Raw genomic sequence first — 18,318 nt, 5'->3', positions numbered from 1 at the left:
AAGTCTCCTTAGAGATTCCTGGATGGGACTCTATATAAAAAAATTTTTAATCCTCACCAGAGGATTTTCCATTGCTTTTCAGAAAGAGTGGAAGGAAAAGAGAGAAAGAAACATCGATGTGAGACACATTGTTGTTGCTCCAGATGAGCCCCAACCGGGTACGTGCTCTTGACCGGAAAGGGACCCGAGACCCTTCAGTCCGCAGGCCGAGGCTCTAACCACTGAGCGATCCGGTTAGGGCTGGAAAGGACTATTTATACCCACCCTCACTAAGCATGGGTTAGGTGTGCACAGAACCAGCCATTTGCACCTAGATCCTCTCCAGATATCGACACCCGCGGGCGCGCATGTTTACACAGACACACACCCGCCCCCTTCCGGGAGTCCAAGTCCGGCTCCCTGGGATACCCCGGGGGCTGCCACGTAGGACCCTCCGTGAACCTGGGCAGAGGGGTTACCCAAACAGCTCGCACTGAACTTGGTCTCTGGAAGGACCCCAGGATGTTCGACTGGGAACAGTTGGATGCCTCTTAGGAGCCCCGCGGAAGCTACTCCAGCCCCTGAATTCCCCAAGTGAGCCGTTTTGATGGACCCAATTGAACGACCTCGTATCCAACCCACGGACCCTAGAGAAACAGGGCGGGAGGGCCTGCAGCCCGGGGAACCCCGCCCCCGCCCGCCTGCAAGGTCCTGCACCCCACGTGAAGGCCCAGTTCTTGCAGGTGACTCCCCTTCTGGGAGGGAGGGGATCCGGCCCTGGTGCGCAGGCACTGACTCCGGAAGTATTCCCGGGCTGCCCGGGCACCTGGTCGCACTGTGGCCCACGCTCTGCCTCCTCCCCACACCTCCTGACCCCCGCCCACACGTCAGGGGCGGGAGTGGGTTCCCGAGAACCCCTGCAGCCTCTGATTGGCTACGCCTCCCTCAGCCGGCGAGCCAGAGGCTGGGGCGCAGAGTTACCATAGTAACCGGTGAGGTTCGCCCAGATCGAGTCTCTCCAAGGCCTTAGAGAGCTTAGCAACCACGCAGGGCCTCTGGGCGGATGGGGGCCGAGATCGCCGCCCCCGGCGCGGTTCTCAGCCCCCAAGTCCCCGCCAGTGGTAGTGGCTGAGTCACTCATTGAGAGAACGAGGGCGTGGCCACTCGCAGCCCCAGACAGACACCAAGGGCTCGGTCGCCCCCAAGAGGCTCCCTTTCCTCCGCAGGCGACTTGATGGCCTCGGGGCCCGGAGATAGCTCCTGGTCTCTGCGGATCCTTCTCACTCTCATCGCGTCTTCAGTCCCCCCTCACCCTGTTTCCACTTCGTGATCTGAGTCAATCTTATCCCAGTTCCTCTCTTCTGTCTCCCCATGGTGTCCTCACTAGGGAAGTGGTGAGGCTTCAAGAATGAAAATAGGGGGCTCCTGAGCTGCCAGCCTCTAGGGCAGAGAACATGCTATGGCTGAGAGGGAAAAGTGAACGGAGTGCTGGAGGGAGGTGGGAAGGTTTCTCAGAAGTGTTCTTAGAGCGGGGCTTTGATGGATGAATAGGAGTTCTCTCCCCAGGCAGGAAGGCATTACTGGAGAACAAAAACCTCTGGGACAAAGCCTGGAGACAAAAAGAGAACTCACGTTGGCCAGATCCCAAAGAGTGTGGAGGACCTCTCTAGCCCCGTTTCTGCTGTAATCTCTCCCCCTCTTGATGGGGCCAGATCTGCATGGGAGGGTCTTACCGACTTACCCCCAGCCTAGCTGCCCCCCTGTGGACTTCACTCTTCTTCAGTCTTTGACCTTCCCTCCCTCCCTGGTTCCACCCTCTTCCCCACCCCAATCCAGCTCCTCTCTCTGAACACACTCCTCTCCCCAATTTAGAGCCTTCCTCAATTGATGAAGTTAGGTTGGGCCAGGATCATACATTTCCCTGCTCCTGTCCAAGGGAACTCTGGCCCACATGGCATGTCCCCTTCCTGCCAATTGTGACCTCTAGGAACTCTTAGCTCCTCCAGGAAGTCATCTCTGCTCTGCCGCACCCTTGAGAGCCCTCCCTGCAAAGCTGCTGAACCCTTGGTCTCCTTCACTCGTTATTACCCTCATATGAGCTCTATCAGTGCCTGTTATTCCACAAGTGGGTCCCAAACGTGGTCTGCTGGGGGCCAGGCTCTGAAAGTGACACTGCCTACCTGTCCTCCCCCCTCCAATTGCTGAGGCTCCTCTTCCTCTCACCCCCTTCTCCCCACACCTTTTGCCCAACTCCCCCACAGATGACCCCCCTTGCTCATTTCCGGGGAGTCCAGGCCACCCTCCTCAATTTTTCTGCCTCTCCTCGGGTCTCCAGCTCCGGACTGGTAACTGTACCCCCACTGGGCATTCCTTCCAGGCCCAGCCTCCTCCTACATAAGCCTTCAAAGACCCCTGAGCTTCTCCGCCATCCCCCTACACCCCCATTCCCCTACACCCCCCATGCCCCTATACCCCCCAGCCCCCTACACCACAGCTCTAGAAGCTGCTCTCTGAGGGTCCAGCTTACGCTGCTGCCCACCCCCACCCGTGACGACACCTCAGGGTCACAGGAGGATAACGCCGCCGCAGAGCATCTTGTGACGTCACAGAGCCGTCGAGGCCAGGACCTGAGGTATGGGAGTGGGGACGACCAGGTGAGGGCCTTGGAAGGCCGGGCGGGGTGGGGTTGCGCCCCAGGTGTCCCAGAGCGGGACCCATCTGACCGCCCCCCCATCCTCCCGCAGGCCCCCAGCTCGCAGTTCCGGAAAGTTAACCCCCTGTAGAGTGGTGCAGGGGGCACGGGCTCCCCCTCCCTGTTCGTGCTTCCGGGCGCCCTCCCCAACGCCTAGTCCCCACCCCCCCCCTTCGCCACTATAAATAGCCCCTCTTCCCGTTTCCTAAATTCCCTGCTGACGTCGGCAGCACGTCAGTGTGTAGGAGCCGCGGCTGTATGAATGAGCCGCCGCACGAGTACTACGCGCGACTATAAAAGCCGCCGCGCCAGCCGGGCTGCAGGAGGCGAGCGGGCGCGGGCGCGGGCGCGACGAGGCCGGACAGGTAAGCGGGGCTCACCGACCGACGGGCGACAGACACGGACGGAGGGCAACGAGGAGAACGGCAGGCGGCGGGTTGGAGGGCCCCTACGAGGTGGGGTGGGGGCAGGGTGGAGGGCAGGGTGGGGGGCGAAGGTTCTCTTGCAGCTGGTGGCGCCCGGGCCGGAGGCGTACACAGAGCCCAGTGCAGCACCTGCCCGCCCCCGGATGGAGACGCAGCCACTTAGGAGGAGCATCGAACAGAGGACGGACCCCAGAGTGCCCGCGGCTTTTCCTGGGGTTCCTGCGCCATCCTCCCAAGAAAGTGGGGCGAAGATGCTGGCGCCTCAGGAGACGCGCCCCCTCCTTCCTCTCCCCGCAGCGCGGTGACTCAGCCTCGCTGCCCCCGGCTGGCTGAGCTGGGCACCAGCTGCGGCTCTCTCGGGACCCCCGCTCAGCATTCAACTGGGGCCCCTCCTCCCCGTCCCGACCCGTCTGACTGGCCGCCGCGTCCCTCTGCGTCCCATCGGCCGGCCCACAAGCACATCGACAGCCTCTCGCCTCTGCGCGAGGAGCTGTCCTCTCAGGACCAGGCGGGGGCGGGGCCTTGGCAGGGCAGCCCCGCCCCACCCCCAACGACCCTCCCCCCGGCCACCGGAAGTGTCTTTCAGCAGGGACGTCTTTGACGTCACAGGGCTTTGACGTCAAGGGCCGCGTGCCTGTCCGCGAGCGCAGGGGCCGAGAAAGGCGGGAGACGCGGGGGAGGAAGAGCAGCAGCGCCCCCAGCTGCGGGCGGGCGACGGAGGCAATCCTCTCCCCCGTCCCGGGCAGCGCGCCGGAACCTTGGCTGTAGACTGCTTACTGCCCGGGTCGCCCTCAGTAACAGTCTCCAGTCACGGCCACCGACGCCTGGCCCCGCCCCAGGACCGCGGACCCGGCCACCTGCCGCGCCCCTGGCTGTTCTGTTCCCCAGAGTCCTCAGCCCCGCACCAGCTGCTCGCGCCGCCGCTGTCCGCGGTGCTGACCCAGCGCAAGATCCGCCATCAGGCTGTCCCTTCCCTAGTCCCCAGGGGCTGCGAGGGGCGGCCGGCCCACACGCACGTCGCGCAACCCCGCAGCAGCCCTTCGCCGATCCCTGCCGCCCGCGCTGCCCCCGCGCCGCCACCCGCCCCGCGGCGGTCTTGACGTCAGCCTGACTGGAGCCGATGCGCGCCCCGCCCCCGCGTCTCCAGGGCAACCGTGGCTTTCGATTGTTACTGTGGGAACCGGAGGTAACAGTCTACAGCCATGGTCGCCCCGCAGCACGCCCACGCTCCGCGTCACGCTGCGCCTCTCGCTGCCTGCCCAGTAAGGGGGAGACCGAGAGCAGCAGGAAGCGGGGGCAGCGAGTCAACATGCAAGGTGTCTGCGGGGGTGCGAGAGGCTCGGCCCAGGCAGGTGGGCTACTACCGGGTCTAATTGCCGCGCTTCCCCCGAGGCAGAGAAGGAAGCACGGTGTGCGGAGTACGTCTGACCGTCCGCCTCGGTGACCGCCCTGTTCTCCTAGCCAAGGTATTGCAGCCAAGGGATGGCGAGAAGGGGGATAGTTACGCGATTTGGGTTCTTTTTTATCTCCTCAGTGGGACGGAGGCTGCTGGGAGGCAAGAAAAAATGTTTGCCTCCTGGGGACTGAAGTGGTTAGACAGAGGAAAGTTTGCTTAAATACACCACAATGTCATCCTTCCAGGAACCCTTAGCTGAGCGGGCGAGGGCAAAGAGTAATTCTTGAACCCATTTTCTGATGGAGTTGCAAGCTCCCCTCACTCTTCTCCCCACTCTTTGTTCCTCTTAACCATGTAGGATAAGAAAGGTTGCCAACCTTCAGGAAGCCAGCGGGCTTGTGAAGTTAACCAGGTCCCTAAAGCGTTGTCTGCACATACCAGCATCCTCCCCTCGTTCTACCTCTAGGCGCTGGATTCCAATTTGAGACAGGATCTCAAGTTAGCTCTAAGAGGGGGAGTAAATCTGAGAGGCTGATGTCCATTTGTGTCAATGAAGTGTATGCAATGATCTCTTCAAAAACATTGCGTAGGTCACCTGCCACCACCAACATCGCCTACTCCAGGGGCTATTGGATATTGGGTGCAGGACTTCCCTAGGGACAGTGTTGGGAATGGTTAATGCTGCCCAGCCCTGCCACCCGTTAATCCAGTTTTTCCTTACTTTTCCATACCCCCCCTCCTTTTCTAAACTTCTAAGACAATTGGTGCTGGTTTCACAGCTAATCAATGCCCACATGCTTCCTCCCACCCAAGGATCCTGAGGTCTTACATTAAAATGCACTCAATTCTGGAATCCAGTGAACATCCGTGGGCAGATGTAGTGTATGCAGGTGGGAGCAATGAATGCACTGAGAAGCAGGTCCAACCTGGCTTCATCATCAACTGGTTGTTACTTAAGGAGCCATGTTGTGAGCTTTCTTTAAAATGAGATAATCCTTCTTTTGGGCAAGCCTGATGTGAGGATCAGATAAGATCATATAAGCAAACACCGTTAAAAACTGCAGAATGCTATGTTGCTGTTAAGTACTATTCTATTAGGCTCCCCTGTCTTTGTCAGGGGGTAGTGGTGTTGGGGAGACTCCAGCTCTGGGCACTTAGGCAGAACGAACAGGGGAGGGAGGGCACATCTCTCTGAGCAGAACCTCTGCGACTGGGGTTGTTGAGAGGTTCTTTGCTAAGGGACTCACTCTTCCATTTGCTTTAGGAATCTAAAGTGGTGTGAAAAGTAGAAAAGAGAAATGTAGGGATATTCTGAAGAAAGCAAGTCTTCTGCAGGTGGAACCCATCTAGAGAAGGTGGTCAGAGGGGGGAAATAACCAGAAGACTGTATGATGTTAAGAGTTCTTTAGTATCTTGGAAATCATTTATGCACCCCACCCCAACTTATTTTATGGATTAGGAAGGTGAGGTCCACACAGGACATTTAGCCCAACAGTAGTGAGTGGTGGCCTCTGCTCACCTTCTATAGGGCTGCTGAAAAAGCAATGGTCAAGAATGTGAGTTCTTGGATCCAAACCAACTTTGGGTAAGTTATTTAGTCTCTCTGTGCCTGTTTCCTCAGTTGTAAAATTAGGTTCATAATAGTATCAACCTCATGAAGTTGTGAGATTAAATTAGGCAACTATAAAGCTCTACTTATCACAATGTTTGGCATAGTTAGTACTCAATAAATGGTATTCCTTTATCCATCCTCTGGATTTCATTTTCCTTAATTATAAATTGAAAATGTTAGATCAGTGATTCTTGAAAGCTTGCTCCCCCTCCCTAGTGGACAGCATGAGGATCACATGGGCTTTTATCAGATAACACATATTAACAGAGACCTATATTCTACTCTCTAAACAGTGGTTTTCAAGTATGATATTGCATGGAAATGACTAGGGATAGCTTGTCAAAATGCAGATTCCTGAGTCCCAGTGATTGACTCAGTGGACCTGGAGTTTGGCTCCAGGAATCCAAGTTTTAACATAATGGTGATGCAAATGATACAAAGAATCTGTGTGTGTGTGTGGGGGGGGGCGCAGAGCACAGCCCACTAAGATTCTGTTGTTCCTGAAGGGCATGATGCCAGGTGACACATCTCACTTGTTGGAACCAGTGGACCACATGATCTGTTCCCTTCTGGGTGATTTTGATTCTCCGGGGAGATTCTCCTTATCCCAAGCATGAGAACTTCTGCTGCACCTAATTCTGCTCTGCTCTACCTTCACCCTTCTAACTTTAAGCCCTGGCTTAAAATTCATTCTCCAATATGTCTTCCCCCCTCTACTTAATCTGCACAGTAATCCAAGTAGCAGTAGCTGTGGTATGCAAACCATCACTTTCACCTCTTGGGACCTTGCTAAAGGGGGCAGCCTATGATCGCCATGAGAGCTCGTGAGCCCTGACCTGCAGTCACTGCATTCCATTTTGAACCACTTATTTCCAGAGAAGCCAGGAATCTGAATATTGGTGTGAAATTCCTAAAACTTTAAATACCATAAATCCATTTTTTTCTAAAATGCTGTGGGCCAAATCCAGCAGGTCTGTAGGAGTAATTCAGTCCATTTCAGAGTATCCACCTTTTGCCAAGAAAAAGACCCCTTTAAAAACCAAGAGCAAGAGGCAGACTATAGCAAAGAACTTCCTCCCCACTCCCACTTTCTGCAGTAAAGGTCCTAACCCAGTAAACTGGGTCTGTCTAGGGAAGTAACTACAGCTTTAAAAAAAAAATTATCTTGGACAGCTGTTATCTATAGTGAAGAACTCAGAACTTATGGTAATTTAAAGACTATCAGTCTGGTTGTGTCAGGATGGGCTGGAGTATTTGTGCTGCATCCCCTAATCCTAATTTCTGCTCCATTAAGTCCCTGGAGGCAACCATGCTTGAAGGATAGGTTCTTTTATGATCTAGAAAAGCAACAAGTTGTTGAGCCTGCAGAGATAGAGCTAGCTGAAGTCAGAGAGCAGTGAGGGCAGAGGGTGGGGCGCTGGAAGTAGGCAAAATGGCTATAGTAGGCAGGCTTTAGAGTGCCTAAAAACAACTGCAAACCAGATGGGCTGCTTAGGCCTTGGCTGTGATCACTACAGTGTAGCATCAATCTCAGAAACTGCAAATGGAGGCAAGTTTGGAAAAGGGTTTCTTCTGTGCTGTCTTTGGTCTCCATCCAAGGTTTCTCACCACCCCACCCTTTGAACTCATAGTTCAGAGGAGCTAAGGCAGTTATGGAGGAGAAAACAGAGAACACAAGAAGCCAGGATTTGACAAAAGGATCAGAATGGAGGAAGCCTCAACTCAGTATGGCCCAGGCAGAGCCTTGTCAGGTAATCCCTTCCCAGAACTTCTCAGGTATAAATTCTTCCCTGATTCAGCTACCAAGGCCCCCTTTCCTTCAACTTGGGACTTAAGACTTCCACCAAAAATGTGTATACACACACACCCATGAGCTTCTCCTGGGGGCTCCTAACTGGAAACACCTCCCTGCATGGTGCTGCCCTGGAGGCTGTGTGGATATCCAGATTTGTTATGGTTTTGGTTTTTTTCTGAATCAGGAAAAATATGCTCACAATTCAAATTACCATTTTATTGTGTGGCAGTCACAGTGGTGCCAGCCTCTGCTTTTCCCATGTAAACCCTCCACTCATTTAGGGCTCCACTAACCTTTTCCATGTTTGGGTACCAGATGTGATGGTCAAAGTCCACTAAGGCGTCCTGCTCCCCATTCTCTTGAGTAATCTGAGTTTTAAGAACTGGTGACCCTGAAGAGCACTAACAGCAGTGGAGCTCCCAGGGTAGGAACAAGGGGCAAGGATCACAGAGGCTGCCCCAAAGTCAGTGTCCCCACTGGGGGTGCAGAGGGGGATATGGGGGCCCAGGCATTTGTTGATCTTTCACTCTGCAAACTGGTCCAAGAACTTGAGGTAGGCCTGGCGCTGGGGTGCAGCTGCTGGAATGAAGTGGCCACCAGAGTGGGTGAGAGTGATGGATCCAGTGAATCGGCTAGCCAGTTGCATACTCTCCTGAGAGGGGATGACACGGTCAGTGTCCCCAAAAACATGGAGTGAAGGCATTGACAAGGGACCCTGCAGGATGGATTCCTGGAGACCAAGGCCCCGAGGACAGAAACCAGATACCAAGATGATAAACCTTGGCAAAGGGAAGCGGGGATCATCTGCTTGGCCAAGGGCACACACAAGGGCTGCTAGCGCAGCTCCCTGGCTGAAACCAAGGAGCCCATCGAAAGGTCCCTGCTTGTTCAGTGCCTGTGCCACCGTCGCCAGGGCTTCTTCCAGACCTCTGCACACTGTGGGCTCTTCCAGTGCGGAGAAAACGTCTGCCTCAGGTTCTGAAAACCACCATCCTCGAGGCTGCTCCTCCGGAGGGCAGGACCCTACACACATAAGCGTAGAGTTAGAGCAAGGGGCAATGCAGAAGGAAAGAAATGAGAAAGGGAGGGTTTGGGAATAAGAAAGGGAGAGAGGCGACTGACGGGGGAGAAGTCCGGGGGGAAAAAGAGCGGGAATGGATGGGCGGGCACCGGGAGGGGCGGGGGGCACGCGAACAAATCACGGTGTAAACATGGGAGGCGGGGATGAAAGAGAAGGCTGCGGGAGGAATGAGTGAGGATGCTGAGTGGGGGGTATGCTGAAGAGTGTTACAGACACGAGGCAAGATAGAGAAGACTCGGGGCACATTCCCGGGGCATAGCTCGTCTCACCGGACTCCGGCCCGGCCCCCGCAGAGTCCACGACCGGGTGCGGGCCGCTGAGGCACACGAGCTCGGCGCGGCCCCGCAGGGCCTTCCTTAGCGCCCCCGTCTTCTCGCGGAAGCTCCGCTCGCTCTGCCGGAAGCCCGCCAAACACAGCACCCGCAGGGGTTGCCGCGCCGCCATAGTGCAGGGCTGCGCGCCGGAAGGGCCGGAAGCGGCCTTTCCCCGAGCGGAAGTGGAGTCGCGCGGGGGCGGAGCCAAGTGCCGGCACCACCCAGAAGGCGGGCGTCGGGCGAGCTAGCGTTCCCGGGAGAGGGCCGAAGGGTGAGGCGCGGCCACGCTGGGCGGGTACCTGAGACTCAGCAGCGGCTCACGGAGCGAGTGGCACCTCCGCCTCATCTCTGCAGTTGCAACCCTCGCAAGTCGCAGCTGGAGAAAGGCGCGTGGACCCCTCCTGCACCTGAAGTCGTACACTGGTCAGGGTCCCACCTCTGCGACGTCCTCCATCCCGCTCTCATGCATTTCCCGTAGCGGCCGCATGGTGGCGGCCTCGGCTCGCGTCGCTAGGGAGCGAGCACTCCTGCCACCTCGGAGTCCCTGCCTACCTTCCCCAGCGCAGGCCTGCGGGGTGCCTGGTCTCGTCCGTGGTTCACTGTCCATGGCCCCAAGGAGCTGCCCGCATAAAAGTCCATGGGGTAGGGCTGCTGCCAGGAAATGTCCCTCAGGGCCACCGCCGCCTAGGGGAGGGAAATCGCACAATAACATTTGCCAACATTTTTCTCCCCAGGATTATTTCATCCAGTCCTCACAATGGCCTATGAACATACCACAACATACCACAGAGGAAGTGTCAGGCTCAAAGAGGTTAAGAGACTTGCCCAAGACCACTCAGCTAGGAAGTGGCTCAGCTGTAACTAAGTGAACCCCCCTACCCCACTCCACTTCAGATCCCTCCCTTGACAAAACCAGGTGCAATGTCCACTCTCAAATGTTGGTATTACCTCATAGGGTGTCAGCAGTGGCTTGGGGAAGACTGTTCCCCAGTCAATGGAGAGGCGGGGACATGCCACCTGTACCCACCTGGGAAGGGAAGTCAGATCAGACCCAAGGGAGGTAGACCCCCTCTCCTGAGCAGCGTGCTAAAGAACATGACTGTGCCCCAACACACCCCATGAATGCTTACTATGAATTCCTAAAGTAAAAGACTGGGACCTAACTGCTGTTTAGAATAACAATATAGTGGTGTTTGTCTTCTCCGGTTTCCTCCACTGACCAGAGCAGGGCCTAGATAGGGCAGGGCCTAGATAGAATCAAGTTTCATGCCTGGTAAAATGCAGATGCCAACCAAGCACCCCTCAATCTCATCTCATACAGAACCACTATGACGTTGCAGTTGCCTGAGAGCCCCAAGACAGACAAAATAGGTTGTAATCCAGATGGTAGACCCTGCTAGATGAATGCATTGTAAACATTAAAAGTTTATGATCATGGAAGCAATTCCCATTGACTCCAGCCCTCAATATGTGCTGGGAAGGACCCAGATTCTGAACTTCTTTAGCCAATCATAGCTAGGTAGGTATGGTGGAGAAACTTACACATCTACCCGAGGAAGTAGACTAAGCTTGCTGGGAAAGATCTCTGAGAGCAGCAGCCTCACGAAGGGAAGTCCCAAGGCTTGGAGCCTAGATTCCAGGTGCTGTCGGTAGAGGGAGGCAGAGCTGGAGTCACCATGATCAAGCTGCCAACGCTAAATTCTTTGGCCTAGTGATTTTCCCTGCTGGGTTTCCCAGTCAGTCCCTTCCTCCAGAGGCCATCCCAAGCCCTCTGACCTCCAGAATCTTGGGGCTGCCCTGGCGGCCCAAAGTGCCGAGGATAAGGCCCCAGGATTTAGCTGAGCGTGCAGTGGCTATGGCTTCTTGGCGGTTAGTCTGCATTCGCTGGTGGTCATAGTGTTCTCTGGATAAGACTTTGCTGTATGGGTTGTATCTGGAAAAGAAGCTGTCAAAGTCATGGCGACAGCCACTTGTGGGACTTGGGCTCCCTGACTCAGGCTCTGAACCTTCAGGCTGAACCTTGGTCTGAACCTTCAGGCTCCATGCAGGTAATCAGGAACAGAGACAAGAGCATGGGTTGTCATTGGGAAGATCAGTCCCACAGCAGGAGCAGGCAAGAGTGGCAGAGGGTTTTAGGATATCTGTGTGAATCCTTGGGGGATGGGTGAGTACTATGCAGCTGCAGCTCTGGGTTTGATACCCAGATTCAGGACCCAAGTACCTCAGATGTTTAGAGGGCTGAGGGCTGTTAAGTGGCCAAAGAATGAGGAGGGTCTGGCTGATTGAGGGCCTCAGTGGTAGAGAATTCCACCCTCTCCCCAGCTGTTTGGTCCAGCTCAGCCCATACCGGTAAGCAGGGACACTGGGGTTGGCAATCATGACAGACTCCAGATGGAAGCGGCCATCTCCAAGATATCTGCAGGGGGGTAAAAAGGGGGGTTTGTGGTAAGTGTGGGTGGGACAGCAGAAGAAGCAGGCACTAGCTTAGGGTACAGAAGACTGATTTCTTGGCTAGCTGTGTGTGAACTGGGACAAGTCATTTCACCTCCCAAGGTCTTGGTTTTCTCACACGTAAAACAAGGAGTTTGAATTGGATGACAGTAAAGCTCCTCTAGTTATGTAATGTAGAATCTAAGAACACTGCCAACCCCCAACCTTCTGGTGGAAGGGTAAAGGCACAGCTGAGGCCAGGTAAGGCTGCTCTAGGCTATAGAGATCCTAAACTGGAGGTGGGGGAGATTCTCCCTCGCTCAATACAGACAAGGGAAGTAGTGTTCAGGTGACATTTATGCTGTAAATGAGGTATCAGGGTACACACTGGCTACTCTCTGCCCTAACTAGCTCTTGGGTCCAGATACTGAGTTGTAACAATATATTCTGTTTATTGGACTTATATCTGCTGTGCACTGGGCCTGGGCTAAGCACCTGGCATGTATGACTTCACTCAGTCCTAACAGATAATCCTCCAAGCTACCTATAGTGTTCCCATTTTACAAGATACAACTGAGGTTCAGGGATGTTAAGAAATTTGCCCAGCCCTGGCTAGTGTGGCTCAGCTGGTTGAGTGTCATCCCATAAACCAAAAGGCCACGGTTTGATTCCTGGTCAGGGCACATGCCTAGGTTGTAGGCTCAGTCCCCAGTAGGGGGCATGCAGGAGGCAGCCAATTGATGTTTCTCCCTCTCCCTCTCCCTGTCCCTCCCTCCCTCTCTAAAATCAATTAAAACATATTTAAAAGAAAAAAAAAAAACTTGCCCAAGTCATATAGCTATGAAGCAGTGTATCCAGGACTCAACTCTAGGCTTACGTATCAGGAGGCTGTACCCAGCATGCCCTGGGAGATGCTACCTCTAACAGTACCTTCGCAGAACGCGAAGAGGGCAGAGCATGGAAGACAACCTGCAATGGCAGCTCCTTCTCTAGGAGACCACACTGAATTTTGATGAATGGCCAGCACTCAGGGTGTCCCTCCCTCCAACACATACATCGAAGCCCCCAAGAGTAGGCATCTGTGAGCTCAGTTATGCAGGCACAGGCACAAGGGAAATGTTGCCTGGGAAGCAGAACTGCCAGGTCTGGGCTGGGGGAGGCTCTGATATGGGTCTATTGGCCTGTCTGTGTGGGTGCATCAAGGCCTGTGGAACCAGCATCAGCAGCCACAAAGGTGGGGCTAAGTCAGAGGAGTGCCCCTGCCTCCTTTCCTGCCATTAGCTAGGAATGGGACTCCCCTCCCTAGTCCCAGCCGGGAGCTGTTGGCTCTGAGGCTGGCTGCATTCACACAACATTAAGCATTTCCATTACCTAAAATAATTAGGCAGCAGGAGACACACTGCTCCTGCTTGTTAGCTGTCCGGATGCTAAATTAATGGGGCTACAGCCTGAGTGTACCCATCCATCTTCTCCAATTATATACCCACCATTTCTAGCCCACCCTTATCCCCCCATCAGGCCCTCTGATTCCTGCCCCACCCTGGGCATAGCATAGCCTTCTGGATGGTAGACAGAGCACTGGTGGGGGAGACAGAAAACCTGAAACCCTATTTGGTCCCATCTTGCAGGGTGACCTTGAACAAATAATTAAGGAGTTTTAGACTCCTAGGGTACATTTCTCATGTCTGTACAATTTTTCACTTACACAACAGCCTCCACCTCTTTGGGCAGGTAGGGGGACGTGCAGCCCAGAATCTCCCCAGGGGACAGGGGTTTGCACTGTGGGACACTCACACGATACTCAGCTTTCAGCTCCTGGGCAACTGCCTGTAGGGAAAACGAGAAGGAAAGCAAGTAGATGGGGAGGGACAGCCAGGGCAGGAGGACCAGCCTGCAGCACCTGGCCTGGGGACTGAAGAATAAACTGGCTGTTTGTCTACTTACCTGCAAGGTTGACACAAACTGTATGGTGCTGACCAGGGCAAGGGCACTGGCTGGGGGAAAGGTGAAACGGATAGAGTCCAATAGGTGGGTAGTGTCTATCAGGATGTCCACAAAGACATATAGCACCCGAAAGTCTTGGGCAGAGGTGTCCATGGGAACTGGGAGAAGAGAAGAGTTCAGGAGACTGTTTTGGAAGGCAGCATGGGCAGAGGGCCAGGCTCAGGCCAAGGTCTCTGAGCAGCCAGGACCAGTGGCTGCAAGCTGGGGGTAGAAAGAAGTGGTGGGGGAGGGGGGAATCACAGGCGCATTAGAAGCTCCTCCTGGGTCACTCAGACAGGGCTGGGGGGGTGGGCTGCCTGCTATACCACCAACAGCCTTTCAAACACCCGCATCTGGGACAACAGCATGGTTTCCAAGGGAACCAAATCCAAAGGAAAGATCCACCTGCAGAGCAGGAAGGCTGAGGCCATCCCAGAAACCAGGAGGGACCTCATGGCTGCAAGCAGGATAAAGCACTGTGATGGAGATTAGTGAGCAGTCCTGCCTCCCTACCAGCCCTGCCAGGGTCCAGATGTCCTGGTCTGCCATACCCAGGCAGCTGTGGCCATAGTGCACCAGGAAGTCAGCTCCCAGGGCCCTTGCAGTAAAGTCATCCACACAGCAAGCCCCATAGGTCACATCACCCATCACCATCACTTCGGCCTCTGTGAATCTGTGGGGATGGACAACAATGGCACAGTGATCCAAGGAGTGTGGTGGAAGAGAGACCTAACCCTGTGGAAGTATCTCAGGGCCCAGCTCCTGTCTCCCTACCTCACCCAATCCCTTGGGTAGGCAGCTGCCACTTCTGCCAACAAAGAGTAGGAGGGGCCCAGCTGCCACCTCCTCCATGCCTGGCAGCAGTTCCTGGAACTATAGCTGTATGAAGATGGTCTCCATAGCACCCTGATTTCTCTGCTCAGGCTCATACTGCAAGAGGGACCCCCAAATCTCAGACTGGCATACACAGGGTCAAACACAGACCTCCAATGGCCTGACTCATCCCACCCAGAACAGTGAGCATATACACATGTGCAAAGGCACCCACCCTCAAGTCCTGGCACTGTGGGGTGCGTGGGCATGCATGTGTGGGTGCACACAGCCTCCCTGATGCCCAGACCCCCTGCTACCTCCTCACCCTTAGTCAGGGCCCTCTGCGCCCAGGATGGGGGGACCCATGCATAGCTCCCCCACAGCACATGGCACCGCCCACATGCCCGATGCGTCAGGAAGAGTGGGCTCTGGCCAGCATAATGCCATGGGATCTGCTGCCAGGCCTGAATCACTGTGGGATGGGGGTGGGTGGGGAAGACCCTTCACCCCCTGAATTCACTATAGGAATGGAGCAGAGGATCAGCTCTTCCCTGAGAGATCCACCCCTGGGGCATGTATCTTGGCTCAGTGACTGAGGTCTCTCCATTCCTCTCCTGGGCATGTGGTGGGGAAAGCTGCCAGTCAGCCCCCATCCCCGTTCTCCCCCATCCCCAAATCAGGTTGTGCACAAAAGCAGATTATTCAACTCCTTAGAATGCAGCCCAGGCATCTGAGTCAGCCTGAGCACTTAATTTTTTGTAGATTAAAATGTATGCAAATTGGCCCAAGCCCCAGAGAGCATCCCTAAGGGGCAAGAGGATGGGAGCAGGAAAGTGAGCCTGTGGCTTCGGGATTAGGAGCAGGGTGGGGGGAGGGCAGCAGCAGAGAAGTGGGAGGTTCCCATCACGAGATGACCTCCCCTTTCTCCATCCCCCCTCCCCTTCCTGTGTTGTTTCCAGATGGCTGAGCACTTACCCCCACCCCCTAAGGATGGCTCACTGTATTGAAGAAACTTAGAGGAAAGGGGTAGAGGAAATGAATATCATGTCTAAGGCACTTCTCCCCTGCTAAGCCACTCCTTGCCCTACTCCCCAAGATGAGCCAGAAAAAGAGTCTCCTAGTCAGGCCCGGTGCTGACTATTCAGCTCATTCCAGGGTCAGCTCTGAGGATTCTTGGGTTTCTCCTTGGTCCCCACCAACTGCTCTGTCTTAATTTTGGGGTTTTCCCTTTGTATGTGCATGATTTTAAGGCAGAGGCCCAGAAGGAAAAAATGATGTCAACAGGCAAAGCTGTAACGGGCATGGGCTCTTGGCTCAGCTCCTTCTCCAGTGCCCCAAGCCTCACCTTTCCAAGATATCCACAATGGTACAGGCAAAGAGGAGGAGGCCTTCAGGCATTTGCAAGGCCACTGCAAGACAAATCAGACACATGAGAGCTGAGGACAGAAAAAGGCTGGAATGGGGACACTGCCCCTAACTGGGCCAGGGAACCTCTCCACCCCTACCCCAGCTCAAAGCTGGGGGCTTACCCTTCTTGGCCTGGGCCTGCTGAATCCTCCAGATGGTCTTGGGGATCTCAAAGTTATAGTTGGAAGGCAAGACTTGAATGGCTGCCAGCAGCTGGGGGTTGTTCAGGATCTCAGGGGGTATCTGATTGGCCAATCGGCCCCGAGGGACTCGACCTAGGATAAATGTAGGGCCTGAGTCAGTACCTGACCAATAACACAGCCAGACCCAGATAAGCTGTTAGCTCCACCTAAGTTTCAGTCCCAGATCTTAGATCGCTTGGGGCTTTCCCAGCCATCTTCCCCACTGAGTTCATCCTGAAGTTGGAAAAAAACTCATTAAGCCAGGAGGAAACCTGCACAATTAATTTTCATGTTATGAGATTGTTGGGAATCAAAGACTTGAGCCCATGAATGGGGTATAGTTCACCCCTTACCTCAGGAGAGCAGAGGTGATGCCAGGGGACTGAACTGAGGGGCAAATGGGAAAAAAGTCCATACAACTGCTCCTTGATAGAGAACAATCCTGAGGAAAAACCAGGGGCCAAGGCAGCCCAAGTATTCTGGGAAAATGTGTCTCTTCCCCGCACCCTGAGAATACCCTGAAGTTCTGAGGTCCTAGATGAGGGATCTATAAGCAAACTGTCATAAGTGCTCATTTAAAACACTGCCTTCCTTACTTGAGTGCACTCATTATGTCAACACTGGTTAATTCCTGTACTCTTCCCTCTCATTTAAAAGGGAAATAAACACCATACATTTAACTGACTTAACAAGTTCCCTAGTTCCATTGTTCCACCCCACTTCCCACCCCAGGAAGGATGGAAAGAACACTCTCTAGTGGGGACTGTGGGCAAATAGGTAAGGACAGAAAAGTGACCTCGACCTTTAGGGGCGGTAGTCTAGTGGGGGCAAACGTAGGTATACAAATAATTACCACCCCTGATTAAAGGAGAAAACACTGTAGCCCCTTAGCAAAGCTGAAGCCCGTCACCTGCATCCTACTCCCCACGATTCAGTTTCGCTCAATCCCCAGTTCTCTCTTTAGGAGCCAATTTGGGAATGTGATAAGGGCAAGAAGTTGAATCACCGACTATTGACAGAACCTGTACTATGTGCCAGAACTGCTATGACAGGTGGGATCCTCCCAGACCTGATCCTGTACTCTGTGTGTGCGTGTGGCAGGGGGCGGGGGGGGGGGGGGGGGGAGGGGGCGGTGGCGATGGTGCAGTGAGTGGAGAACTAGCATCGCCCGCTGGGACCCTGAGACCATATCTGAATGTTACCACTATGGTTTTGTTCAGTTGTTTCGAAGGCCTTGGGACAACCAGCCGAGTGTCCCTGGGCCCCTCACAGACGCTCCTCGGACGGGCCCAAGTCCCCTGTGGGTGTCGGGTGCGGGAGCTGGTGGCCTCAGCAGCGCAGTCGGTCCCGGGGACCAGCAGGCACCGCCTCCTTGATCACGTGGCTAAACCTTCTGTTCACGTCAGTATCTCCCCGAAGGCTGTGAGGTCCCCGAGTCTAGTCCCTGCACCGAGCACAGGCCTGATGCTCACGGGGCGCTAAGTGCCCGGTGAATGGAACCACGTGCCCCCCCCCCCGAGCGCGCTCCCCGCTGCGACGCGCGGGCTCCTTCCCTCCCGGCCACGTGCGTCCCCCCGTAAATCTTCCCTCTTCAAGCCTCGGTCGGGGGGGCAGCGTGTCCCGCTTCAGGACCACAAGCTCCCAGGAGGGGCTGCTCACGATCGCGCCCTGAGGCTACACGAGAGAGACCGGTGCCCCTGGGCTCAGGGCACCGCCGCCCACAGCGAGTGACAGGGGGGCCTTCCAGGCCTGGCGAAGAAAGGGGGCTGGTCCTGGCTCTGACCTGGGGAGGGGGCCCCACCCCGAGATGCGCGGTCCAGAGGCCGCGGCGTTACAAGCACCCACCTCTGCCAGGGCCCTTTCGGCCGCCAGGCTCCGCCGCCTCGGCCGCCACCAGCGCCGCCATCGCCGGTCTGCCCACGCGGGGACCAAAAAGACAGCTCTAGAGGAACCCCGAAAGCGCAGACATTAGCGATCGCTCGCCGAGCGGCCTGGAGGGGCGGGGACTTGCTGGGCGGGAACCGGGAAGGAGAAGAAAGGGGCGGGGCTCCTGCGGGCCGCTCTCAGCCCGCAAGGTCGGCACTCGCGAGCGCCCCTAGTGGCCGCGGCCCGCAGCGGCGGCGCTCTCCGCGCGCCCCTCTGCCCTCCCGCCCGCTGACCCGAGCCTGGCACTCCCAGAGCAGAGCTCCCCGATCTGCCCACTCCCTGC

General features: G+C 55.5%; 2 protein-coding genes across 3 annotated transcripts; both read right to left on the bottom strand.

Annotated features, from left to right (window-relative positions):
- Nucleotides 1-8,100: 8,100 nt before the first annotated feature.
- OVCA2 (OVCA2 serine hydrolase domain containing) lies at nucleotides 8,101-9,639 on the bottom strand. Its single transcript, XM_081116119.1, has 2 exons — nucleotides 9,250-9,639; nucleotides 8,101-8,922 (listed from the first exon to the last, which is right to left on the bottom strand). Exons 1-2 carry the CDS (start codon nucleotides 9,422-9,424, stop codon nucleotides 8,423-8,425), a joined length of 675 nt encoding a protein of 224 aa, XP_080972245.1. The 5' UTR covers nucleotides 9,425-9,639; the 3' UTR covers nucleotides 8,101-8,422.
- DPH1 (diphthamide biosynthesis 1) lies at nucleotides 8,836-18,054 on the bottom strand. 2 transcript variants are annotated; one of them, XM_081116116.1, is made up of 13 exons: nucleotides 17,955-18,054; nucleotides 16,050-16,202; nucleotides 15,866-15,929; nucleotides 14,259-14,380; nucleotides 13,669-13,826; nucleotides 13,430-13,551; nucleotides 11,642-11,710; nucleotides 11,071-11,227; nucleotides 10,837-10,937; nucleotides 10,243-10,321; nucleotides 9,847-9,978; nucleotides 9,594-9,701; nucleotides 8,836-8,922 (listed from the first exon to the last, which is right to left on the bottom strand). In XM_081116116.1, exons 1-12 carry the CDS (start codon nucleotides 18,013-18,015, stop codon nucleotides 9,612-9,614), a joined length of 1,308 nt encoding a protein of 435 aa, XP_080972242.1. In that variant the 5' UTR covers nucleotides 18,016-18,054; the 3' UTR covers nucleotides 8,836-8,922; nucleotides 9,594-9,611. The 2 variants fall into 2 exon arrangements, with proteins under 2 accessions (XP_080972242.1, XP_080972243.1); XM_081116117.1 differs by lacking the exon at nucleotides 14,259-14,380 and having other exon boundaries at nucleotides 17,955-18,039.
- Between the last annotated feature and the right edge of the window lie 264 nt (nucleotides 18,055-18,318).

Source organism: Miniopterus schreibersii (assembly GCF_964146895.1).
Source record: "Miniopterus schreibersii genome assembly, chromosome: 16".
NCBI lineage: Eukaryota > Metazoa > Chordata > Mammalia > Chiroptera > Miniopteridae > Miniopterus > Miniopterus schreibersii.
Note: the sequence above shows the minus strand (reverse complement) of the source record. Positions and strands in the feature narration are given on the sequence as shown.

Coding starts and splice junctions, on each gene's coding strand:
- OVCA2 (XM_081116119.1), bottom strand. CDS start 9,424: ATGGCGGCGCGGCAACCCCTGCGGGTGCTGTGTTTGGCGGGCTTCCGG. Junction 8,923..9,249: donor GGGGGCCGGGCCGGAGTCCG/GTGAGACGAGCT, acceptor TTATGTGTGTAG/GGTCCTGCCCTCCGGAGGAG.
- DPH1 (XM_081116116.1), bottom strand. CDS start 18,015: ATGGCGGCGCTGGTGGCGGCCGAGGCGGCGGAGCCTGGCGGCCGAAAG. Junction 11,711..13,429: donor AAAGAGGTGGAGGCTGTTGT/GTAAGTGAAAAA, acceptor ACCCCCCTGCAG/ATATCTTGGAGATGGCCGCT. Junction 10,938..11,070: donor GCAGCCCCAAGATTCTGGAG/GTCAGAGGGCTT, acceptor CTCTACCGACAG/CACCTGGAATCTAGGCTCCA.